This window comes from Manduca sexta, chromosome 5, assembly GCF_014839805.1.
Source record: "Manduca sexta isolate Smith_Timp_Sample1 chromosome 5, JHU_Msex_v1.0, whole genome shotgun sequence".
Classification (NCBI taxonomy): Eukaryota; Metazoa; Arthropoda; class Insecta; order Lepidoptera; family Sphingidae; genus Manduca; species Manduca sexta.
In genome coordinates this window covers 7,881,452-7,909,441 of record NC_051119.1, presented here as the reverse complement: position 1 = coordinate 7,909,441, position 27,990 = coordinate 7,881,452, and the positions used below count along the sequence as shown (strand labels likewise).

The window sequence follows — 27,990 nt, the reverse complement described above, 5'->3', positions numbered from 1 at the left end:
CGCTCTAATTGCTGTATGTGTGAACAGCCCACGCGGCGTTGTTCCGGTATGATGCTTTAATCAATGAGATGGAAGGCAGTCGATACAGTTTTTATACAACTGTTTGTTTATGGTGGGATTCACTATTACAAGAGGCGGATAGTCGTGAGGCTGTATGATCCAATGTTGCCGTATATGTTAATTTTAGACTGATTTCACCTGTACCTCCCTCGGTAAATCGACATTGAGAATGCGTTCCATTCCGGTATATGCAGATTTACCAACAAAAAAAAAGAATATTTTTTTTTATTAAAATCTACCAAGATATTAATTTTTAGGATTTTATTGCGGTTTTTATATTTGGGGACTCCCCTGTCTCCCCCGTGATCACAAAGGCTGCAAACGTCGGACACAAGATGGAATCAACAATTGTAATGGCATTTTCATTATAAAAATTGCTTCTAAAAGTACGATTAGTACGCCATTTTGACGAGGAAAGCACCTTAAGGTAGTCAATTCAACAATAAATTGAAATAATCGTTTTGTACGGGATCTACAATCTTAAAAACGTATACAAATTAATCATGATCATATTTATGCGTAATACGAGAGATCTATAATATAATGTGATGAAAATACTTTGAGCGAGTTGAGAGAACTTTTAGAACTGGTGGTAGGTCTCTCATATATGAGAGTCCGCCTGGGTAAGTACCACCGCAATTTCTGCCACCAAGCAGCAGTGTGTAGTCACTTATATTCCGGTTTAAAAACATTGTAGCCAGTATAATTACTAGACATAATACGACTTCACATCTCATGTCTCAAGATGGCGAGCGCAGTGGAATAACAAACAATACTTTTTATTTCAAGGTGTTGGATGGTGTTTCTACTATTTATGGACGGTCGAACCGCTTACCATCAACCGAACGGCAAGCTCGTCTCGTCATTCAAAGTAAAAAAAATAAAACATCTGTCTACCCCTTACGAGATACAAGCGTGACGAATATAAATAAACCCGCAAATTCAACAATTATCAAGCGGTTAACTATTGTTCCCTATCAGTCTGAGTTTGTTTTTTTCCGTTGTTTACGTGGAATTTTATTCTTTTAATTAAATAGTGTTGCTTACAATGAATCCCTTCTAGATGATTTTCTGTCACAGCAGCAAATTTCGTCTCAACAGAGGTCAGCCAGGTACGCAGGAGATATTATAGTGCACAAGTGGGTGCGCAATACATAGGAGCACTCTCTGTTTCCTTACTAGCTTAGTCCGGTGAGACGGCAATCCGACATGACCGGAGAGAGATCAGATGCAGGACTAAAGACTTTACGTGCTTTCCATGGTAAGGAGGTGCCACACCGCCAACTTCCGGCTGCTGCGATTAAGTAAATTTTAAGATGGACCCAGTCACAATTATTTTTAGCCCGCATCGGGATTCGAACCCGGGATCCTCAAAGCAATGGCCGTACTCTAACCACGTGTACATTATAACTACGCCACCGAGGCACTATGTAGTATTATTTTGAAAATCTTTATATTGATCACTTAATTTGCTATTTAAAAGTTTTCAACACAACTTCAAACTAACAGTTAATCTTGATCGTCAGCCTTAGGATGCCCACTGCTAAACATACACCTACCCCATATATATTATTTATCAACTTAAGAGTTTCTTTAACAACTTTCCAGTTTCTCAATATAACCAATGACTACACGACCAAAAACTATTACTTCGAAGTCGGAACTGTAAGTTAAACATTCTTAACTCTCACAGGAAATACTTATATATACTTATACTAAGTACCTATAGTTATGTATCGTTACTGTTGTAAACTCTTATCAGCTCTAGTATAAACCTCTTGGGTTTGATAGATGCTATTATTGAGTAATTATTGTATTTATGTGTAAACAATAAATAAAAAAAAAAATAACCTATATCCGTGAACATGGTCTATAAATGTGCCAAACATCGAATTAATATCGCAATTTTTCATATTACAAAACAAAGTCCTCCACATATGTCTGTATGAAGGCGATAAACTCAAAAATTACAGAACGTAATTCAATGAAATTTGGTAGAATTATAGTTTAGGACCCTGAGAAGAGCTTTTTATCCCAGAAAAACTCTTTCGCGCTGACAAAGACTCTAGCCAAAGCTAATTTAAATTAGTCTAACTATACAAAGTATACGAAAATTTACACTCACTACGAAATACAGTAATAACTTTACAACCGTGTCCTATAAAATGTAAAATTAATACTGGCACGATTTTAAACATAAATAATTTAAAAATATATAAAGACTAACAAAGGTACCTTTCATTCAACTGGATGCTACAGTACGACTTAAGTATTAATGCGACAACAATGATATACATATAGAATAATAATACTCGATGTAGATCATTCAACTCTCATAACTCTAACTTCTATATAATATTGAAATAAAACTATTTTTCAGATTTTATTGCGGTTTTTTATTTTATATTTTTCTCCCGACATTTCGAGGAATGCAGCCTTCATGGTCACGGGACCGACTGAGGTGTTAGATGTCCGAAAAGTCAGTAAAAAAAATTATAATAATATCAGCCCTGTATTATATACTTGCCCACTGCTGAGCACGGGCCTCCTCTACTACTGAGAGTGATTAGGCCTTAGTCCACCACGCTGGCCTAGTGCGGATTGGTAGACTTCACACACCTTCGAAATTCTATAGAGAACTTCTCAGATGTGCAGATTTTCTCACGATGTTTTCCTTCACCGTTAAAGCGAACGCAATTTACAATTTTTACCTACCTTTTATAAGTATAAAAAAAATAACTATTCTATAGCGTACTCTAAAAATTACGAAAATGAATTGACCCAGTATTGTTATTACAGTAGTAAATAATTACGCGTAACATATGATCAGTAATCTGATATGACCTTTAGTAGGTCACGTTACGTAAGAATGATTCATGAAACTCGTTGCAAGGAAAATACCAATACGTTTGGTAATACTTTAATTGTGATTCATTTTAACACACATCACGCATTTATCTCCGAAGGGGTATGCAGAGGCGCAACCAGGGCACCCACTTTTCGCCAAGTGTTCCGTCCCATGATGTGATAGTGGGCGAGCCTATCGCCATATCGAGCACATATTCCAGATTTCAGACTGATATTGAGAAGAAAAACCCAAATATCACTTTGTCCGATCCGAGATTCGAACCCAGAACCACAGAGCGTTGCTGTATCGCGCATCCAGTACAACTACGCCACAGAGGCAGTGATTCATTTTAAGCATAAAGTACTGTATTGTTTTACATTTTACATTTATTTATTTACAACTCCATATACAAATGTATACACGGACTTAATGCCATAGGCATGCTCTACCAGCCAACCTTAGGGTGGTGCAGAGATAATCACGGTAGGTGCATGAAAGAAAGGTTGAAAATTTAAAATGTTCAAAAATTTCAAATATATATACGTATAGATATATAAATACATAAAGTAAATATTATTACATAAAAATATAAAGAACTAAGGTGGTGACTTTTTCGCTTTATTTGAAAGTATTCATCACCCTGAGAGATTATTATTAATATTGAATTTGATTAATATTGAAGGCCTTATTAAGAGACGCAAGTCAGTTTCGCTCCGAAGATCGATATCAGCGGAGACGCTGGCAAATTAAAGTCAGCATCTTATGGTCCTCGCTATTTATTAATAACTTTATTTCAGATAAAAGATCCATACATAAAAAAATAAATTTTGGCACAAGAAAATTAATAATGAACAAAGATGACTGGTATTTAATAAAATCAGTATATAATATGACCTAAAAGTATTTTATTAGTTGGTACCTGTTTATCTAATATTTAATAAACAGAGACAGACAACATCCCCAACGATATCTTAAGTTCTTTAATAAATAAAACTCGTATCGTTGTGGTATACGACAAATTTTTATTAAAATTTTTACCCAGATGGGAACAGGTTCTCAAATGAAAACTTAAGCTATGTTCATTAAATAGTTCTATACTTACATTAAATGTCTACTTCAGATCTTACTCAAAGATGAGATTCATTTATTAAAACAGCCTAAGTCCCCTTAAACCCAAGTCCAAAATGGACATGGCGGTGGTACCTAACCCCAGGATACGAAAAACTCTAGTTATACAATGCAAGGAATACGTACCACGGAAATTGGCATCTGGAATACTCTGCTCCAAAACGCTCTTAAATGTCTCCAAATGGAGTTCCAGATCCCCTTCCTGCGGGACTCCTCCGTTCCTAAACTTAAACTTCCCGCTGGTCTCATTTTTCAGAAGCGCCGGGAACAGTCCAGGATCGTACAGGATCGAGATTTCCTCTCCTCGAAAACTGTCATTTGCATTTTGAAGAATGCCATAATTTTCATATAAGTTTCGAAATGGTATCTTCTTTGACTTGCATTGCATCGTCGGGACGTTCCAGTACACACTGAATGGTCTTTCCTGGTCTTCTAGACGGTCTTCTGGCATCTCTATCACGTAGTAACTGAAACAATAGAAACTGATAAGTATACTAGAAGAATTCGATGTGATCATGGTAGACTATAGTGTATATTATAAGGACCAAAGACTACAATCTCATTAGAGACTCAAAATTATATTTTGTGTTTAATTGTTAGCGTATAAACGTTTTTGATCGGAATCTAATTAATTATATTGTTCCATACTTTCATTAAATGCAATATTCCAGCACAATTCTGCGATTAAGATATTCCTAATATGAATGGATTTGCATCTGCCACAAGATCCGATCGCACCTTAAGCAGCGACAATTGCTGCCCTCTAAAACGTGCATTACGCACTTCCTATCCAATTGAAGTAACGCACTCGAACATAACATAGTTTGGTGCGCTGTGTCTTATATTCAAAATTAGCTCAAATCCAAGAAGGATGACCATTGATAGTACGGTGCAATCCTGAACAGCAGCCAGCTTCCTATGGCCATTCACCAGTACTGGGTACCCAGGGAAATGAGCTGCGAGTGCATTGCGAGTGCAAGTGAGTGGTAGATACAGTCCACACATTACCGTCCATCGAAGGTCCAAGTGTTTTTCCAAACATGTATTAAGTAAGGAATTCATAGAAGTGACCCACACGTATTTCGAAACCAATTGTTAAAGTTAATTAATACCTACTTTGTATAACATCTCTAGTACTGTAACTGTTATAGTGTTATACTATATATGTATAAATCCTACTAATATTATAAATGCGAAAGTTTGTGAGGATGGATATATGGATGTATGGAAGTATCTATTCCTCTTTCACGAAAAAACTACTGAAAGGATTTAGATGAAACTTTACAGTAATATTTGTTGATGTATAATCAAAATAACATAGGCTACAATTTATAATGATTTTGTGTAATTTGGTTATTATATAACGATTCATATTCGCGGGCGAAGCCGCAGCAAAAACTAGTAATATGTAAATATCATATTCAGGTGACGAACAAATTAAAGTAAAGTATAATAAGTTCCTGACTGCAATTTCCAAAAGTAGAGCAGATTATGCTTAACAGTGGATATCCTGTGGCTGATGATATTTCCCACATTCCACACATATCTTCTGTGTAAACGACTAATCTGAGATTTATTTTAAAAGAGGTATTCTCTGTGCATACTTTTAATACCCTGACTTGCAATTTATAATGCAATAGAAGTTTATTATCCTCTAGTGAGTGTTGTAAAAAATAATCATAATCTTATGCCATAACATTTGCAAAATCTTTTGTAATTGTCGGAAAATACTGCACTTATCTTCCGCTCGTATTACTTCAGACATATTAAATCCCGTGATAAAAGTAGCTTATAATATTTGAGGATAACGTAACTAAGTTATGTAACTCATATTTGGAGCTTATAGGATAAAACCATTTCATTTAATTATAGTCCGTGGTGCTTTACGACAGGTTTTTCTATTTGTAACAGCCTCTAGACTTGAGGTTATAATGCCTCCTTAGTTCATTGTTTTGTCTCCCGCTTTGCTGTGGAGGGAAGTGGACAAATATTTTTCCAACTTCTCCTTTTCCTTTTGATTTATTTCGTTGCAGGTTCAGACGAATTAGTGTTCCCTGAGACTCAACGAAGTTCAGTGGTCGAATTTGTGATGCGTGCTACTGCTGATCCTGGCTTACAGGAGTTGAGTCTCTATAACATATCTATTTATTAGTGAATATATTTTTCAAAATCGAATGAATAGTTCCCGAGATATTCGCGTTCGAACAAAAAACATTCGTAAGCTTTACATAATAGTATCAATTTCGCATTATCAGGGTACTTAAATTGGTCATAAAACTGGAGGTCTTGAATCGAATGCCCAAGTTGGGTAATCTTATAATCACTATAGTCTTTAAGGACAAGTTACTTACATTTTGGGCGGTTTGAATGATATTAAAGCGAGTATTATAAAAGGCATTTTATATTGCGTTACTAAAAGAAACCACATACTTTTCTCTTTGAAAATAACACTTTACAATATACTCGAACCATAAATCTAATAAAAAAGTGTAAGTTTTGAACAAATAAATATTTCCACAAAATGATTTTAATTTGGCACGCTAATGCCATTACTACTACTTTAAGAGAATTCGTCCCAGCGGCGACATCACACTTCTAGTCCGAAAGATACCCACGCACACATCAAACTCAGACTAAAGTACAAAATTATAAAAAAAAATTAAAAGTAAGACTGCAATTTTTGGGTTAAAATATTCATTACTCTTGTAACATTTTTGACATAATATTAGCAGAGGTAAAGATAGGTATTTAGTTTCCTTTATTAACGCAATATCCAAATGTGCCTGTAATAAAAAACAAATAGCTTTATTAATCATAAATTGCACAACAGCCTCACAGTTTTAACGTCAGCTCAGTTATTCTTTTTTTATTATACGTGCCTATAATTAGATTTTTTGTTACCCCCGTGAAATAGCTGATTTACCCCAACAGGGGTAAACACCCAGGTTAAGAACCCACGCTATAGAGTGTTATGTTTATATATGATCATCATCACCATCATCATCATCATCATCAGCCGCAGGATGTCCACTGCTGAACATGGGCCTGTCAAAGATTTCTATATTTATGTTAATATATGTGTGAACATTAATGTAGCATTATTAAAGACCGTCTTACCCAACTATCTGATAATACACTTGGCTACAATACCACCAGACAGTAATAAACTGCACTCCTGAGATATAACTTTAATCTTAAAAAAACACAAAATTATCCCGCAAAACGGATTACATCAGTGTTTGTTTAATGACAAAATTATATGAACTTTGAACAATGTTTAATACCACGATAGACTAATTATACATATAAAGATACCAACTAAATAAATAACTTTAAAAAAAAAATTGTTACTACCTACTCTTATTGTATGTACCTATACAAAATTGTCCATGCCGTTGAAGCGGTGAAACATCGTGCATAAGTAATATATTTAACATCATAATTTATGCCATGTTCTAGCAAAATAAATTTTGATTTTTGTATTTAATTTTTATACTTCAAATCGAGAGATATAATAATAATATTAATAAAAATCTTGCAAGCACTGTCTTTGGCTGTATTTCCTCCATAAGTACAGACAGAGAGAGTACTCGCAAGGTGTATAAACCCCAACTAGAATAATGTATCTTAAAGGGGCCTCTACGTGTTGGATCGATGTCCCCACGCAAGCCTTCCAAAAGGACCGGCGTTTACGCCGTGGTTTTTCCGCAGGAAAGATACAACTAAATAATAGTATCAGCCCTGTATTATATACTGACCCACTGTTGGGCACGGGCCTCCTCTACTACTGAGAGGGATTAGGCCTTAGTCCACAGGCCTCAGTCCACCACGCAGGCCTAGTGCGGATTGGTAGACTGCACACACCCTCGAAATTCCTATAAAGAATTTCTCAGGTATGCAGGTTTCCTCACGATGTTTTCCTTCACCGTTAAAGCAAGCGATAATTCACAAAGAATACACACATAATTTTTTTATAGAAACATCGGAAGTGTGTGCCCTTGGGATGTGAACCTGCGGACATTCGTCTCCGCAGTCTGCTCCTCAACCAACTAGGCTATCGCCACTAATCAAGAGATATGGATATCTTTTATTAAGTTCGACTAGTGATAAGCTACTTTATCCTTAAGCATTGAGCAGACGGTGTCAACTTGTTACCAAGAACATACAACTCCTACAGAAACATCAATTTCATAGTAGTGTAATGATTCTCTTCACCAAATAAACAGCGACTACACTCGGCGCCTTATTATAAGTTTTCTTCATCATGATTAAGCGACCGCACCCATCGCCATTCGCGTGTAAGCCGAAAGTCGATTCTCACGAAAAATATTCCACCATTAGCCTAAATGAGATATCAAATACGTTGTTGGTCAGGGCGGGAGTCGCTAAGGCTAGAGCTCTTCCAGACGTCTACCTTTGTGATAAATGTAATTCAAAATCATGCAGTGGTTTTTGCGATGACTTTTAAAAAAAATGTATAGTTTGGAATAACGAGACCAGCTTGCCGTTCGCCTGATGGTAAGGTGTTTTTACCGTTTCTGCACGGTCGTATCGACGACCATGCATAAACAGTAAAAACACCGTACAACACCTTGAATTGCAAAGTATTGTTTGGTATTCCACATCGCTCGCCATGAAATATGAGATGGCGTCTTATTATGTCTAGTAGTTACACTGACTACAATGTCCTTCAAATCGGAACACAACAGTGACTACACAGTACTCCTCAGTGTCAGAAATAGACATTGCAGTGGTACCTACCCAGGCGGACTCTCATATATGAGAGACCTACCACCACAATGAACCATCTTTACAAATTCGCATGAACAATATTAGGATTCGACCAAGGCGATAAAAATGTACAGACATACGCCTTATAATTACGCAATCTGACACTTAATATTAATAAATGGGTTACATCATAGTGTTGGAGAGGTCAACAAACGGCTGTAATGGTTTTTATAAGCAAAAAACATGGGACAGATGAAGTGATAAATTTGCGCATATGGCCTTCTTAATCACGCGTAGATTCGTCTCCCACGTGGAAATGTTTTTAAAGAGGGTATCAAAACATAAGTAAAAAGAAGTTTCTTGAGATGAATTTTGGAGAGAACAAATATATAAATAATTTGATTAGTTCAGTAAAGATTCACTTACGATAGAATCTGTTTGGGTATAGCTTGATAAAATATCAAATCCAACTCCACATTTTTCTAAAATTTATTTAAAAATATACATCTGCTCAATATAGCAGTAGTGACTTCACTTTGTTTTGAAAGAAACTTCATTCTTTTTGCCCACATCCCCTGCACTGGATAAAAGACCTTGATGACTGGGCATTAAGACCCATAACATGTAATGTGTTAGTGTTGATATTTACGTTTGGCCCATTTGAGGTTCGATCCCCAATCCAACTCAATCGAATGTCCGCATTATCACTACGCTGTTAAAAATATAGTCCAACACGTGAAGGTGTCATTTTGTAATTAAAATATTAATACAAGTCGGAACTGAACCTGTGACCTTGTGAACGCACGTACCGCTTACCGTCGAGTAAGCGGTAGTAGCCCGCTAACGTATCAGCGGTTTTAGCAACCACGTGGTCATAAACTCGTGCGCAGGTACATTCGTATTCGATGCATGTGTAAAAATAATTCAATACACTGTCCCACTGATGGGCATGAGCCTTCTCTGCAACTGAAAGGGTACTATTCCTTACAACCACTGTCAGTTTGGGGGTCATTTGCCTTTTGGAAACCACTCCGCCAATCCGGTCTAATTGGGCAAACGTGAAGTAAAGTTGATGAGAAATAAGTTGAAACAATTACTCGATCGCATTGCCGATGGCAAGATATTTGTATCCACCCGGATAGCTATCAAAAACGAAGTGTAAAACCTACCATAGCATAGGAAATTCCAAGATCCGCCTTTATATCCTTCCAACAGGCCGGCATTGGCGACTGACGAGGGATAATCAACATAAGTCGATTCTCACTTGACTCTACTTACCGTCAGGCGCAGTGGAGTCAGTTCCGCACCCGTATTACCTTACGTCAAATTCTCAAGTACAAGTTTCCTGAATGACGTCAACGCTTGTCGGTATAATCTATGTGACCTACATTTTGCAAATCAATAGGAAAGTGCACGGTGCCTATTCATAAATACTATACGTCACGTAAACACTTAATACCAAGTATTCGATAATGTTTTTCATTTGGTATGTGAATTGATTGGTATTTATGATTAACATCGAATCATCTGTAATTTTTTTATGTTTACGCTAATGTTTGACATTGAAAAAAAAATATTTTACGGAGGTTATCGCGGTTTTTTATATTATAATTTTCTCTCGACGTCTCGAACTGCAATCTTTATGGTTCCGGGAATTTTGTGATATTGTAAAATGTAGATAGATATTGTTACTATGAATTTCAGATGAACAACACCTCAATCCGCCCCGTAACCATGAAGGCTGCAAAGTCTTCGAAACGTCGCGACAAATTTATAATAAAAAAAACCGCGATAAAAAAGTTTTTATTCAATATCAAATCTTCTAATTGATACATTGAAAGAGACATTAGAGGTACGACGTTACCACCGCGATAGAGTTTATTTTACTTGACACACACACTCACACCATTTATTCATGATAAGGGTAGGCAGAGGCGCAACTGAAGCACCCACTTTCCACCATGTGTATTCCGTCCCATGATATGATAGGGGGCAAGCCTATCGCCATATCAGGCACAGATACCAGACTGCTTGATACTATAAAAAACCCAATATCGTTTTTTCCTGAACCGGGGATCAAACTTCAGCACTGCAGTGGTACCGTGATACAACTAAGCCACTAACGAAGTCACTTTACTTGATAATGTCTACATAATCATCGTCATTTAAAACATTATCATCAGCCACGTGATGTTCACTGCTGCTATCCGGCCCCAAAAAGACTAGAATATTCTATTGGAACTGGCCTGCGTGTTATGTATTTTGGATCATTAAAATACCAGGAATTACAATATACCCACATTTTTCTCTACAGTAGAATAGGCAGTGAACTTAACCATTTCACCAAGCTTGTATGACAGGTTAGTCTACCACGATTACACGCATTTTGTAAAAAAAAATTAACCGCCACTACAAACCGAAAAATCATTTAACTTTACTTAAACCAGTCACAAATTTTAAAAACGGTGCCTAATTAAAATTAAACTTTATATATTATACGAAAATAGATTTGACCATCTCCAGATTTGACCATAACGATTTTGGTACAATATTCATAAAAAAGTGCAAGTTGGATTCGCGGATGGATAAACGAACAAAAAGTGATCCTTACGGTTCCTTTTGAGGTACGAAACCCTAAAAACTACATAATGCATTAAATATAGTGTATCGATAGCTCTTTGTAAAAAACGAGCTCTTAAAATGATGTGATTTAGGCGTGGCCGGCGGGTTTACCGTGACCTCCGTCACAAAGGACGGGCAAACCAGACGGCTCACATATGTATACGTATTACAGTATATTTGCAAACTATAAACGCCTGGATGGCTTAGCGAAGGCTGAATTGCCTCCACGGGTCCTATTTCATTTCACAGATCACAAAAAAAAATGATTTTCGATACAAGACATACCAGTCTGGGATTGGAATTGTTTATATATCGCAATAGGTTAAATCCCTATCTTTACATAGAGAAACAATTCTTATTTATTAATTGACATCAATTAAGTCTTTACCGTATAAATTCATTCATTCATTCGAGGCTTGTACAATGTGAATAAACTTATGACGGCGTGCTATTTACCAGTGACGAAAGGTGAAATTTTCTGAAAGAGAACCCCACACAGAATATAAGTAATAATACGCATATCATAATATGCTGTCTGTGTATCGTTCTAATGATAGTTAGCTTTTACGTACATTATGAAGCGGCGATAACCTAGTTGGGAGTGGAACGGACTGCCGAGACGAATGTCCGCAGGTTCAAAACCGAAGGACACGCACCTCGGACTTTTCTAAAGTTATATGTGTATACTTTGTGAATTATCGCTTGCTTTAACGGTGAAGGAAAACATCGTGAACAAACCTGCATACCTGAGAAGTTCTCCATAATAATTTCGAAGGTATGTAAAGTCTATCAATCCGCTCTAGGCCAGCGTGGTGGACTGAGATCTAAACTCTCTTAGTAGTAGAGGGGGCCCTTGCCCGGCACTGGGACAGTATATAATAAAGGGCAGATATTATTATTTAAATTTTGAAAAGGAAGTCGGCAGGAATCGATTTAAATGAACCCATCGCCACTGCTATTGATCGCTTGTCTTCGAAACGCCATCATTTATATACATAAACTTCTCTTTAAACTAATTTAAATTTAATGTAGTTGCTACTTTTATTTGTAAAAAAAAGTACGCATTAATGATTTATGTGTAGTTAATATAGTTATATGTGTGGTGTTATTTAATCTTTTTTTTGTCAATACATGCTATGACACCTTAAAATGTTGTGCATTTAAACCATTACCATTACTGTTATATTTTATTGGAGCTATCTATAATGTAACAACTACTGCTTGTCCTAATCTATACTTATAATAAATCTGTAGAGAGGTCAATTCTGTACATGAAATGTATTTCCAAAATAACTATCAGGGGGTGATTAGGGATCGATCTGATGCCAAAAATGCAATTAGTAAAATTTTTGTCTGTCTGTCTGTATAACCGTTATAGAAACAAAAACTACTCGACAGATTTTAACGTAACTTGGTACAATTATTTTTCACACTCCTGAGCTGGTTATAGTATACTTTTCATCACGCTACAATTAATAGGAGCAGAGCAGTAAAGGGAAATGTTGGGAAAACGGGAGAAGTTACTCCATTTTTTAAGCTTCCGTCGCGTGTGCAACCTTAATGGTTAAAGCTACACAGAAATTATGTATGACGGAAGTGTTCTCCTTAAAATTATATAAAAAATACTCCACGACAGCATATATCTATCTTTTATGGTTGACTGACAATAACACGTGTAACTCCCGATAGCTTAGCAGTTCGAAGCTTTCTCATTATATTTGTCTACTCTTACATTTATAACACTCTCAGTCATCCCTAATTAAAAAAGTTAACATTATTAAATATTTCATAAAAAAGAATCATAGAAATCGGTATAGAAACACCAAAGTTATACATGAAATACGCTAATAATAAGCCATCACGCGTGAATACTGAATCATGCTATAAGGATTATTTTTGTATAAAAATATAAGGTCGCGAATGCATAGGCAGGCGGCTTGCTTGGCACCTAGAGGCTAGCGAATCACTTAGCGAGTAGCTTCGTAAAACGAACATTATCGAACGTTCGCGACCGACTTCATTTTTGAAGTCCGAAATCCACGCGGGCGAAGCTGCGGGCGGAAGCTAGTTATAAATAAATAAATACTTTCCGTGCGTTCGCGATCGCTTAACTAAAGCTTGGGTAGAAATACATTACTGTGTATCACAATTCCTTATCGGCCATGCTTTTTAAGGGTAAATTGTTCTCGTTTAGGCTGGTTGATTCTCCTGCGTGCCCATGCTCTACAACTGGTTACGAAGTTGAACAGTCTGCTCATCATGTACTTTGGGAGTGTAGTCTCTGCTATTTACCAAAGAGATAAATGGATCCATCGCCATTGCTGTTCCCCATAACACAGGTGAAGCCGCGAGCAACAGTAGTCATAATTTTCGTGCATTACGTAACTCTCCCACACTGTTATCTTAATAAAGAAAGTAAACCAATGCAGCTGTACTAAGAAAGTGAATTATATTTGCTTAACCAATTCTTATCAATACTCGATAACAGATAAGTCAAGTTAACTCACACATAAAAACGAATTATACTAAACTCTTTCGTGGTGCATGATAAAGTAGTTGAGAATGGAAGGGACTGCCGAGACTTCACACGTAGAAATATAAGTATTTAAACTCTTCCATGGTAGATCATAACATAGTTGAGAATAGAAGGAACTGCCGTGACGAATCAAGGTAAAGCCCAAGGTACATTTGTCTTTTCGAAGTGTGTATTATCAATTATAATTCGCTTCTACGGTGAAAGAAAACATCGTGATGAAACCTAATTATAACAATGCCCTATAATAGTTAAGTTAAGTTTGTCAACCTGCGTGCCAGGCCCGGAGACCACAAGCGTCTCCGGACACTGGCCAGTGCCTAAACCTCAAACTGATTTAAAATTATCACTGGATCTGGGTTTTTGTCCTGCCCGGGTCCTCGTATCGGTTAAGGCTGCCAGTAGTCGTATTACACACACTGGGTTGGAGGGTGCCATTTTGCCCCTGGGCCCCTGGTCATCTAGCGACGCCATTGGGTATATAATGTGAAATGGCTGAGATATTTAAATCAGTAAGAGCAAAGAAAACAGCTGGGGATTCGCTGGCTCACTATTACAAGGTTCAATCTTAATTTTTACTTATGTTGGAAAAACGGGATTTAAAATTTTCAAATTGGTAAAAATTAGAGAAGGCGAGTCAAAGTTCCCCCTTTATTTCTCTTTCGGGTATGTTAGAATATTTTACTGCAAAAAAAGACATATATTTTATAATTTGCTGACCCGGCATAATATAGGTATTATTAAAACCTAAAAAATTACAAAACATAGGAAAGCAAATCTGTACGGAGTACCCTACTCACCTAGCGTTATGATATATACTTCACTACCTATCCTCATACCTACCAAATATACATAAATAATTTGATATAAATGTGTTGAGGAGTTTCAGAAGAGTGAGACCACAAACACCGTAACACGAGATGCTTATTAATATAATTCAATTTATGCAAAACATAATATAGATTCTTGTAATAGTATGCGAGAGATATACCATTTTAACGTAGTGTATACAATGATCTCAAAATAATTTTGAGTTTTCCGATTGCATGCTAATGGCGATACTAATTAATATAATTGCAACGTAGTATTTGACTAAGAAGTCCTAGATTTTATACTAGCTAATCCATAAAAGGGCCATGATAGAAGTCTTTGTAACTAGAATGGGGAAAGTGTTAACCAAAACTGATTGTAACTTTCTATTTAAAAATCATATCTCGCGTGACTTGTTTTATGCTTTCACTTTCATTGTATTTTGATTGATGAGTGTCATGTCAAGATTTAATGATCAACATCAGTTTTATCAGTTGTAATCGTTATGCCAGCTGTAACTACTTTCACTGTGGATGGTAAAATTAATTGTTATATTAATTTTATTGACCATACCATATATACATACAACCTTTTTACTGGTAAGTCTCTCATATGTCTCCCGCCGCAATGTTAATTCCTGCTGCCAAGCAGCAGTGTGTACTCGCTATCGAATACCGGTTTGAATTACCTTGTAGCCAGCGCAACTACTGGACACAATAAGATGACATCTCATGTCTCAGGACGGCGAGCGCAGTGGAATACCAAACAATAATTTGTAATTGAAGTAGTTCGATGGTGTTTCTAGTGATTATGGACGGTCATATCGCTTACCATCAGGTGACCGGCAAGCTCGTCTCGTCATTCAAAGGAATAAAAAAACTGATAAAACCATTGCTTAATTTCTCATTCTGGTATCATCTATATAATATTGTATTTAGGACAAAGCATTTGAATAACAATTTTCTTTGTTTAAAACTTGTTTTCGATAAATAGTGATTTAATGAGATTTTAACGTATGTTTTTTTTTGGGTCGAAATTTCCGGTTTCCAATATTTTTAATGCAAGATTTTAAAAGTCAACCCTTTCTTGGGTCTTTTTATACAATGTCAGTAAAGTGACCCCACAGCATGACAAGTGAGTAGACTCCAAGTGTCTTCCCAGAGATGATTACCCATCACCAGTTGCTATAATTTTGCCGGCCTGTTTGAAACCGGAAATAGCTTGATCACGGAACTAGACACATTTACCTAATATGGGCTTTTGCTATCCCGCCGGATACAAATATGCTCCCACCAGCAAATTACATTCTTTACTTTATACATTATGATTGTTTACAAGACTTCTGGTGTACTTAATCCCAAATATATTTTCTGACAGTCTACCTGCGGATGAAACGAGACAATGTAACTGTATTACATAATAAATAATGTAAGGTGGATTAGGGTAATTCCGGATTAGCGTGTAATACCGTATTAGCAAATAATACCGATAATTAAACATCAATGTTAAACTGTAACAATACAGTTTAAAACAATAATTATGGTATGTTACAAAATAACACTTCAGGAGCCTTATTCTCTATCCCGCACGTTATTTTAACAGTGTGTAACAAGCACGTAACACAACGCATCATGTTTAGGACTATAGAAATTTGGCTTACAGAATACCATTCCACGCACATTTCTCGGAGATAACATGACACGGCCGCGTTACGCGTTTACACTATCATACAGAATAAGGGCCCAGATTGCGTTACACATTTTAAGAAATGAGTTTAGGTTTTGCTACACCTAATGTTGAAAAAAAGAGATAACTCCGTGATCCGGTATTACTCCAACGCACATTAGGCACTAATATACATATATTAACCTAATGTTTGTTATAAAAGATGTGTTTAGGTTAAAGACACTGCATTCGTCACCCATGCAGTCACATTTCAAGGAATAACACTGACTACACTGGTCCTTAGGAACAGCACTGCCTGTTAAAATTATTCATAATGTAATAAATCAATAATTTGAAGTCATTGACCGCCAAAAATACAGACAGACAAAAAATTTATCGGTATAAGACGATATGAGGAAATATTAATCTTAATAATATGCGAAAATTTGTTAATATGTTTGTGAGAAGTAAACTTAGTAATTGCTGTACGGATTTAGATGAAATTCTTCGTATTCATGAACTGGACCAAATGGACGTATAGACTACTTTTATCCCGAAAAAGAACAAAATATTTTGTTTACCTGGAAATATCACGCGGACGAATTCGCGATCAAATCTTAGTAATTATCTTTACATATAATAAAATTATAACTGGCCGATGTCTGTAAATTATAGATATTAAAGAACTTGATATGGAGGATTTTGATTAGAGCAACAGAAGCCAAAACAACAGTTTTTAGATTTTTTCTGCCTGTATATTGGTACACGCAGTATGCAAAAACTACTGCATGGAATTTGCAATTTTAATAAAAATATAATACCGGACCTTTATCTTCAAAAAACTTTTACACAAGGACGGAACTGCGCGTAGAAACTCGTAAAAAATGAACAGTCTGATTTAGTTTGTGTCTAATAAGCAAGCCGTCTCAATTTGAAACTCTAAACAAATTACATGTAAACATTTGAAAATTCAACAACAGACATTGATTTTTCAGTAAATAAAAATCACCTTTGAATTTTATGATTTCATTGAACTTCCTTAGTCGTGCGCGGTTGAATTTGCTAAACGACTTTCAACTGTATTACAAATTTATACAGTCTTAATTACTGTGTTGATTGTTTGCTCTATATTTTTGCGCTGATTCATTGCATCTCATCAGTTGCTTGGCAACGCGTGCGTAAACACTATCGCTTTGTTTGTGTTCTTTGTTGCTTTCACTTAAGGTCGGAGTAAATTGACGCGCGGTTAAGTCACGGATACGAGTTAAGTCGCCAGTACTACAGCTAAGTAACTGCCATTATGTAAGTCGAAAAAAAAATTAATAAGCATTGATATATATGTACTACGTACTCGATTTGGCTTTCCGAACATTCACTGTGTTCAACTGAAGTGTACTGCAATCCATACAACTGCTTTAGTATGGTGTCAATATTGACAGCTTGTGGTTGTGTACGGAGTAGCACTCATAAGAACTCGAGTCTAAGTGTTTACTTGGATGTGAATAAAAATATTAGTCAAATAAGTAAAATTATTTGTTGTTCAAGTGAATAAATAAGTTATAACTGACGTTTTGGTTGCCATTTTAGTTCAGATTTTGAACAAATGGTTTATATCGACGTTCGTATCTAGAATATACGTCAATGAGTTAATCGGTCTCATTTAAAAGAGTTTTCCTAAACGTGGACAGCATCATGAAGTATGTCAAGATTAGCAATTTTGTGATAGGTTACAATGCAGACAGTCGAGGTATGGGGGAATGTTATTGTTTGTTATTTACGGGACCTAATTCTATACTCCGGGCAGATATTGAGCAGAACTCAATGTTACAAGACCGCCATGTGACTCAGCAACTTAACCCCGGCTAAGACAATAAGCATGCTCGTGTTAATTTACCATGACGGTCGTGCAAGCGTTAAGAAATATTTTCCTTTCATACATCCTGGGTATCTGGGTGGTTAGAATCGTCAATGATATTTACAGGATTACAAACTGTGATTGTTTCTCAATCTTCTCTTGATAGTATTTATAGTCTAAAACGTCAGTTGCGTAACACGTCTTAGTAAATTTGGACTTATTAACATTGACATATATTCTATAGACCCGAACATCCATATAAACTATTTGTTCAACATCTGAACTAAAATGGCAACCAAGACGTCAGTTATAACATATTTATTCACTTGAACACAAATAATTTTACTTACTTATTTCACTAAAATTTTTTATTCACATACAGGTTTACACTTAAACTCAAGTTCTTATATTATGAGCGTCACTCCATGCATAACCACACACTGTCAATTTTGAAATCATATTATAGTTAGGTGTACGGATTGAAGTTCAGTTGAGTCGAACACAATGAGTGTCCGGAACGCTAGATCTAATAGTAGTACATATTGATGGATTAACTGGGGCCCTAACTTTGTGATAAATCTATCCTTTTTTTGTAAAGTTCCTTGTAATGTTTAGTTATGTAATATTGTGAAATTGTATTATGCATTTTGTGGTTGCCCGAAGCCCATGTTGCAATTGGTTTTATTATCTGATACATAACATCACGCATTTTATCCCCGAAGGGGTATGCAGAGGCGCAACTAGGGCACCCACTTTTCGCCAAGTATGTTCCGTCCCATGATGTGATAGGGGGCGAGCCTATCGCCATATCGGGCATAAATTCCAGACTCCAGGCTGATACTGAGCAGAAAAACCCAAATATCACTTTGCCCGACCCGGGATTCGAACCCAGGACCTCAGAGCGCTATTGTACCGGACATGCAATACAACTACGCCACCGAGGCAGTCAGTCAGTCATTTATTATCTGATTGTTATTATAATGTAAATATTATTGTAAACTTTGGCAATCTTCGAATAATAAAATTTTAAAAAAAATTCAATGTTATCACTTTCTCATGGGACCTAACATAACTAGTGAAATATATTTTTCTTCATACGAGAACAGCAAAATGGCCCGAATGCACCTGATGATAAGTGGAGTCGGGTCCAATAGAATATCGGCTGACGAGAGATGTACCTCGGCAGTCGACACAATTATGCTGGCTTATTGGAACCGAATATACACAAGATCCCGGACACGACACACTTACGTGGACCGTTTTGGCGGGTTTTTACTCTTTACGGTGGTTACTATCCGAATGGATATAAAATATATCCTACCACCAGCAAAACAACTAACCACCTACCACACTGGTGGTAGATGCCTATTTTATTAAGGCAAAATAGATGCAACTCAATTTTGGTCTGAACTACAATAGCTGAGACGCTATCAAAATAAATTCAGTATCTTAAGATCGTCTACGGCTCTTAGAGCCTGTCTGGGTTCCGCCGCAATGTCTGTTACTTCCTTCAAGCAACATTGGGTATGCACTACGCATTGTTGTATTGAGGTTTGGAGTATATCGGGCCCAGTGGATTATGAAACTTTCTCGTTGCTCTACAATTAATACAATAGTTCTTGTTCTGTATTTTCTTTTTTTACTTTCCCCTATTTACCTTTTAAGGTAGTATTCCTCATTGAGAGGTCGTATTTCTTTATCTAGGAGTCTTATCCTATCTTGTATTTATTTTTTTAAGTTATTAATATGTGTGGTGATTGAGACTTAACACCTGATGTCTCAGGATGACGAAAGCAGTGTAAATACTGTTTATCTCTGCCTACCCAAGGGAAAAGGCGTGATGCTAAGCATGTTTAGTTTTTGCTGGGGTTAAATCGCGAACAGGTCAACTGGCGGTCAACGTATTTCGATGAACGCTCTTGGAAACGTTTAAAATAATTCAGATTGTTTATTTGTTCCCGTCAATGTTAAGATTGCATTGGCTTGTGTTTTTAAATTAAATATTGGGCCAAGATCAATTATTAATACGTATTAGCTAGGTATCCGGTAGGAATACAGTAAAAATACATTTTATTATCAAAGGACTGCAACTGGCTAGATGCAGGCTGCTTCTAACAAAACGGATTAGATGTCATCCTATATTTCGTAATGGACTTTCTATGACTGATGATGATGATTATAATGGTGAAAATTATAGAGCAATGGAAATATATTTTATTATGAGAAAGCTGCATCTGGTTAGATGCAGGCCGCTTCTAAGAGAACGGTTTAGAAGTCATGCTATATTTCGCAGTGGACTTCCTATGGCTGATGATGATGATTATAATGGTGAAAGTTCTAGAGCAAACAAAAAAAATATACCTTTAAATTTTCATAATTACTGTAGACATCAATATATAAGTTAACCCCATCTTTACTTTTAGGCATAGAAAATTTTAGACAGTCTCTAATTTTGAAAAAATGTACAACCGTATTCCAGATCGATAAACTAAAACTTAGCTTTTTTATGGCAAGGAAAACTGAACTCATTACTCCTGGTGTTAAATGAAGTGGGGACTAAAGAAAAAGCCGACGAACTAAGAACTATTTCCCTTTATGATCGGCATTATGCCGACCCGCCTAATTGCTACTTCACGTACATCCAACAAAAAAGGCCCATGTTCAGGTGAAATCTTACAAATGAGAGTCCTACCAATTAGATCCTGAATCCTGCTAACAGTAGGCTATTTGTGTATCACATAGCAACTAAGTGAGTCGGCTTCTAGGATCACCTTATGAATACCTGGTTTCAAACAGGCCGGCATAATTGTGATAGCTGACGACTGATCTCTCATCAGTTAATAATTTATCTAGATCTCACTCCACCATCAGATACAGTGGGGTAATTAGACCGTGCCCATTAGAGTAAACCTAGTCTCTTATGATCGATTCCTTATCTTCCAACTACCATCGGATCCATGGTAAAAATGGACCAATCAGGATAAAGTTTATTTGATATGTTCACAAATGACTTATTTAAATTGGCTTATTTTCACCATTGATTGTTGGTACTGGGAAGAGTATAAGGTAAACGTCCTCGTGGCCGAATACCCACCAAATGACAAGACGTCATTAAATCGTCTACAAAGCGTTCCCTTATTGCATGTACACGCAGTTCCATGAATAGGGAGAGATAGAGAAGTCTCGCAAAAGTCACAACCAATTTTTCAGACGATCCATAACCAAGCCCACTCCGCCAGGAGTTTACGACTGAGAAATATAATATTCACCATTGACCTAAGGTAAATTTGGTATAATTTATTGGAATCGGTCGTTGTTAACTCACTAGGCAAAATGTCAACGACTCGTCATTAGCCAATGTGCCAAGAACAAAGAACTCGGATGTGTAAAATTAGATTTTACGCAAAAATATTTTTAAATTACAAAGTATTGGGATCAAAATAGTATTGTCCGCGTACGACGTATTTACTAAGTGTGTCGCGTTCCGGGATCACCCTGCGTATATCCGGCTCCAACGGCCGGCATAATTGTGTCGACTGTCGAGGGATAATCACCTCTCGTCACTCGACATTCTATTGGATCCCACTTCATTTATTACCGAGAGAAGTAGGGTCAGATGAAAACGTTGCCAATAGAAAAAAATTGTTCCATATCGTGCCGTAATATAGCCAGGTGCTTTATTTTTCTGGTCAGCCTATATTGGGCCCCCATTTTTCTAAGTTCACCGATGTAATTATTATATACTCAAAATTAAAGGAACCACATCTATATTGAATTTATATGATCATGTTGAATTTATATTCTGGCCAATAACATAATATTGAATTCATATTGCCTTAAGATGAAATAGGAACGATAAAAAAAACATTTTATAACCTTATCGCTATAACATTAACTATATTTTACCTTATTTGTAATACTATAACAGGAAATACGATAAATATTTGGTTGGTAGGCTACAAAAAGTAACAGAGATGTAATCAAGATAAATGTATGGCCCATAGGGTCACATACATGATATTAATTTAAGAAGTAAAGTTTTGAGAGTTTCTAAGTAAACATGATAAAACAGAGTAACGACATTCCTACTAAATATAATTAATTACTTATCTAAACTAATAATTATTTACGGAGAAACGAATCGCATGTAAACATCTGAATTTGTATTATAGTACTACTTTTACATAATTAATGATTTCTTATGTTTACGCGAATGTTAGACGTTAAAATTAAATTATTTTTCGGATTTTATCGCAGTTTTAATATTTTAGTTTTCTCCCGACTTATCGAAAACTTTGCAGCCTTCAAGATCACGAGGGGACTGAGATGTTGTTCATCCGCAAAGTCAGAGTTACAATATCTACCTACCTACACTTTTTAAATTTTAGCTGTTTGTAGTCCGATCTATGCACAACTTACATCATTCTTTACTGGTGGTAGGTATCTCATACATATGTGGGAGACCGCCTGGGTAGGTACCACAATATTTATTTCTGCAGCCAAGCAGCAGTGTGTAGTCACTGTTGTGTTCCGGTTTGAAGGACATTGTAGCCAATGTAACTACTGGTCATAATGAGACTTACCATCTCAAGTCTCAGGATGGCGAGCGCAGTGGAATACCAAACAACACTTTGTAATTCAAGGTGTTGGATGGTGTTTCTACTGTTTATGAGCGGTCGTATCGCTTACCATCAGGCAAAAACAGCAAGCTCGTCTCGTCATTCAAAGCAATAAAAAAAAAATATTATAACAATTATCTACGCATCTTTGGAAACGGTTAACATTAAAATTCGTTTTTTAAATTTCATAATGTTTTTTCAGAATAATAAATCAGTATCCATTATAGGCACTCATTAAATTCAATATACCCCCACATTAAATCCTGGTTGCGGTCCTGTACGTAACCCTTCCGAATATTTTCACGGAATGCAAGTTATAGACTGAATGTGGCTCCAAGGGGGCGAAAGTCTGACTATTTTGTTAATGCAAGTGAAATTTAATATCGCTCGTACGCGAAGCAAAAATTTGTTTGTAAACAAATTAAAAAATCTGTTTTAATTTGCTTTAGTCGCGAAAGCAATGCTACGTCCAGTCCCGAGTTCGATTTTCAGGTTTGTAAAGCTTTCGCAAATAAATGAACGTACGGAAATTTCTAAGGACTTATATTTATTACATAAAATATATTAAAAATAGCGTCTTAAATATCTATTTGACGTTTCTTTTTATTTACTAATTTTCAAAATATGACTATAATATTATTATTTATAATTAAAAAAATACCATCGGACATACACACAAAAAAAATCAATAAAGAAAACACAAAAAAGCTAAGAAAAATAGCATGAAATTATTTTCAACATTTCCTCTCGTAGCTTTTTGAATTAAAAAAAAAAGCATTAAAAAAATAAACTTACTTATTATCATCGCACTTGACGGCGCATCCCGCTAATATAACGAACAGCAAACATTTCATTTTCACTCATAAAACTTCAAAAATCACTTTAAAAACAACAAAGTTATAACGCTCTGACATCGGTGTATTTTAGTTTTGAACACGCGCGACTTCCCCCCACCGTGGTCTAGAGGCGACTGACTCGCGAACTGAATTTACAGAACATATATCGCCGGTTATAAGTTTGCAAAATTATAATAATCATACATAAGTCCAGTACTACTCGAGATACGTAGAGAACCAATTCAAGTTTATCTGAAAGGAAGTCTTTTGAGTTCGAAGAAATTCTAATTAGTAGTAAGGAAGCGGCGATAGCCTAGTTGGGTGTGGAACGGACTGCTGAGACGAATGTCCGCAGGTTCAAATACGAACGGCACACACCTCTGAATTTTCTAAAATCATGTGTGTATTATTTGTGAATTTATCGTTCGCTGTAACGGTGAAGGAAAACATCGTGAGGAAACCTGCACATCTGAGAAGTTCTATATAGAAATTTCGAAGGTGTGTAATGTCTACCAATCCGTACTAGGCCAGCGTGGTGGACTAAGGCCTAATCCCTCTCAGTAGTAGAGGTGGCCCGTGCTCAGCAGTGGGCAAGTATATAATAAAAAATTGGTAAAATTTTTAGCGTATCAAAATAACTGAAAAGAACAAGTGTGCAAAATTATAATAAACACACTCTTTAAATCCAGTCATACTACTTGAGTCACGTAGAGAACTAACTTGAATACATCTAAAAGCAAGGGACTCTTTTGAGTTCGAAGAAATTCTAATTAGTAAAAAAAACAAATACAATATTTTTTTGTGTATAACTTTACCCGATCAGACAAGGTTTTATCGAGCAAAATAACTGAGAGGAAAAAGCTCACAACTATGAGCTAGAAGCTAGAAATGCAGAGAATAAATATATAAGAGAAAGCACAAGTAAACTTAAAATAATAAGTAACTTTTTATTTTCATATAGTTCTGGTTGATAGTAATTACAAAATATATTCTTTAAAATACGTTATCAAGACCCACAAGCTAATTACGTTTTCACTGATTTAATAGATCTTTAACAATCAAGCCTCAAACTCTACCAACCCTAACTTGACAAATTCTATATCTTAGTAGAAGTATGGGTGTGCAACATAAAGTATGGATTATCAAGATGGCTGCCTCGGTGACCTTGTTGTAATGCGTAGGCGGGACGAGTACGGCACTGAGGTCCTAGGTTCGAATCCTGGGTTCGGGTAAAAGTAATAATGACTAGGTTTTTCCATATTAAAAATTACTGAGTCCCAGCTTGGAGTCAGGAAGTTGGCGATGTGTACCCCCGTACCTTAGAGAGCACGTAAAGCCGTTGGTCTTGCGCCTGATTTCACTTCGGTCATGTTGGATTGCCTTCTCACCGGATTATAACAGTGAAAGAACAGGGAGTGTACTGTATTGGGTACACACTTTTGCACTATAATATTCCCTGCGTAACTGGCTGATCTCTGTTGAGTTTGGCCGCCGTGACCTAAATTCCGCTAGAAGGGATTCATGGATAATCTTCGCACATCCTTTGAACCGATCCCATGTCATACGTCATGTGCTCGATAAATTGACGTTTACGCGGTAGCTTACTCTACAAAATTACCCCTTAACCAGATCAACAGCAAAAGGCATAATTATCCGCTAGAAGGGATTCATGGATTATCTTCGCACATCCTTTGAACTGGACGCATGTCACACGTCATGTGCTCGATAACTTGATGTCTATGCGGTGGCTTACTCTTACTTATCCCTCGATGAGATCAACAGCAAAGAGAATAATTACCCAGACTGCCGATGAGTAATCACATCAGATGACATTCCATTGGACCCCCCTACTCACCATCAGGTACAATGGAGTAATTTTGCCGTGTCCATTAAAAAAAATATATTAGTCACGGCTGCCAATAAGATGGTCATTTCAAACTGCACCTCCTACAGTTGCTTTTATAGAAACCGTAGTCATTTCAGATTGCAACTGCTTTTAGGAAAACTATTTTTAAACGAAATGGAGATTTATGAGGGACTAGCTTACGCCCGCAGCTTCGCCCGCGTGGATTTCGGGTTTCAAAAATGGAGAAGGTGCTCAATTTGTCGGGATGTTTTTTTAATTTATGGTGGTATGCAGGTGGTCCGATTGTCCGGTCAGGGTCTGATGATGGGATCCTGGTGAAATCGAAGGAACTTTTAACCATTAAGGTTGCACACGAAATGACGGAAGCTTAAAAAATGGAGTAACTTCTCCCGTTTTCCCAACATTTTCCATCACTGCTATGCTCCTATTAATTGTAGCATGATGAAAAGTATACTATAACCAGCACAGGAGTATGACAAATAATTGTACCAAGTTAAGTTAAAATCCGTCGTAGTAGTAGTAGTTTTTGTAGTTTTTGTTTCTATAACGGTTATACAGACAGACAGACAAAAATTTTACTAATTGTATTTTTGGCATCAGTATCGATCCCTAATCACCCCCAGTTATTTTGGAAATATATTTCATGTACAGAATTGACCTCTCTACAGATTTATTATAAGTATAGATATGCAAAAGTAGCTCAAAATTGTCCATAACGAAAACATGCATTTTAAAGTAAAACAAAAGAAATAATATCGTGAAGCCAACCAAATAACTAATGATATATTAAATTTTGTGACTGTTCAATTTAGTCGGGTCCGCGATATCACTTTTGTTGAGTTTCAGAACGCGACATTACATTATTATATTCTGTGCTCCAACGCACACTGCTTTGATGTTAGGAACACACCTACATTGCTTAGACAACAGTGAACTTTATACAATAGCAATAAAGCTCAAATTGACTCTACGTATTAGTTAGAAAACGTTTGTATGGGAAATAGAAAAATGCTGTTTTGAGGATTTTCCCGGCAATTATTCGAATTTTTCTCACCTTTTAAAACTTCCCTAGACCTCCACGAATAATTCAAGACCAAGATAAGATAAATCCGTTCAGCCGTTCTCGAGTTTTAGCGAGACTAACGAACAGCAATTCATTTTTATATATATAGATATTTTTTTTCATTACTTCCAAATCAGAAACTGTTGTCATAATCGAAATCTCTATGGTGACCTAACACGGACGAATAAAGGGCATTCTCCAAACAGAAATCATGACATCATTACAATTCACCAAAGTTGATTGTTAAGTGTGTTTGAAATAATTGTCAGACCAAAACGCAATTGTTTCTCAGAATTGTTTGGACACCTAATATTCGCCGTTGGAGTATTTTTAATTAGTGCGGTGAAGGTTTAAATGTCAATAATCTCATATATAATAATAAAAATATCAGGCCTGAATTACACTCGTATAATGCCCCATTGCTGGTCGCGGGCCTCCCCTACTACTGACAGCTATTAGCCCTTAATCCAGCACGCTGACCTAGCGCGAATTGGTAGACTTAACACACCCTTAAAATACCTATAGAGACCTACGCATATAAGCAGGTTTCCTCACAATTATTAGCTTTACCATTAAAACAAGCGATAATTCACAAAGAATACAAACATAATTTTTTTAGAAAAATCAGAGGTGTGTGCCCTTGGGATTTAAACCTGCGGACATTCGTCTCGGCAGTGCGTTCCACACCCAACTAAGCTATCGCCCAAAAAAATCTAAGCAAGTATCTTCTTTTATTTCCTATAAACTTTTGGGCACAATGTAGAAAGAGTATAGTTTAGTTGTTACGACCAGCCGCGCGCTTAAAGTCAACCATAATAAAATATCCCAAACAGGAAATCCCTTATAAGTATTTTTCTTATAAGGATCAAATACCCACACAACGTTCCAGGATTAGGAATCCAACCTAAGGCCCTGAAGTCCACAGATATGAACACAACAGATGATATAGGATGCCATTAATCCATTATGACTAGCAATTTGGGAAAATAATAAACATGTTGAATTATTAATTAACCTATTTTATATTTCTGTTTGACACGCTTTTGAATTAGAAGCTAATAAAATATTAATAGCAATTTGAATTAGTAAAAGGTTCAGTCTTAAAAGATACCCTTTTACCATGTAAATTTTTGCTTATAAATACTTTTATACCAAGGAACTGAAGAAGTATTGTTCTAAACTAGAATAATAATATTTACCATCAGTTATATAATGTTAAATGATCTAACTGCCAGTCTTATAAGTATTTTCAATAAACGATCCCAATCTTAAACTTCAATCCGATTCCGAATATGAATCAATCAAAATGACTCATTTGTGAGCATGTCAAAAAAACCTTTGTTCTGATTGGTC

At 36.2% G+C, this 27,990-nt stretch overlaps 1 protein-coding gene across 1 annotated transcript in view; it reads right to left on the bottom strand.

Moving 5' to 3' along the window:
• LOC115444614 overlaps positions 1-23,855 on the bottom strand; it is a 39,736-nt gene extending 15,881 nt beyond the window's left edge. Inside the window, exons 1-2 of the mRNA XM_030170453.2 lie at positions 23,667-23,855; positions 4,163-4,503 (exon numbers count right to left, since the gene is read on the bottom strand). Coding sequence (XP_030026313.2) covers positions 4,163-4,503; positions 23,667-23,725 — 400 coding nt within the window. The 5' untranslated portion in view covers positions 23,726-23,855. The remainder of the gene's footprint in view (positions 1-4,162; positions 4,504-23,666) is intronic.
• Positions 23,856-27,990: the final 4,135 nt, after the last annotated feature.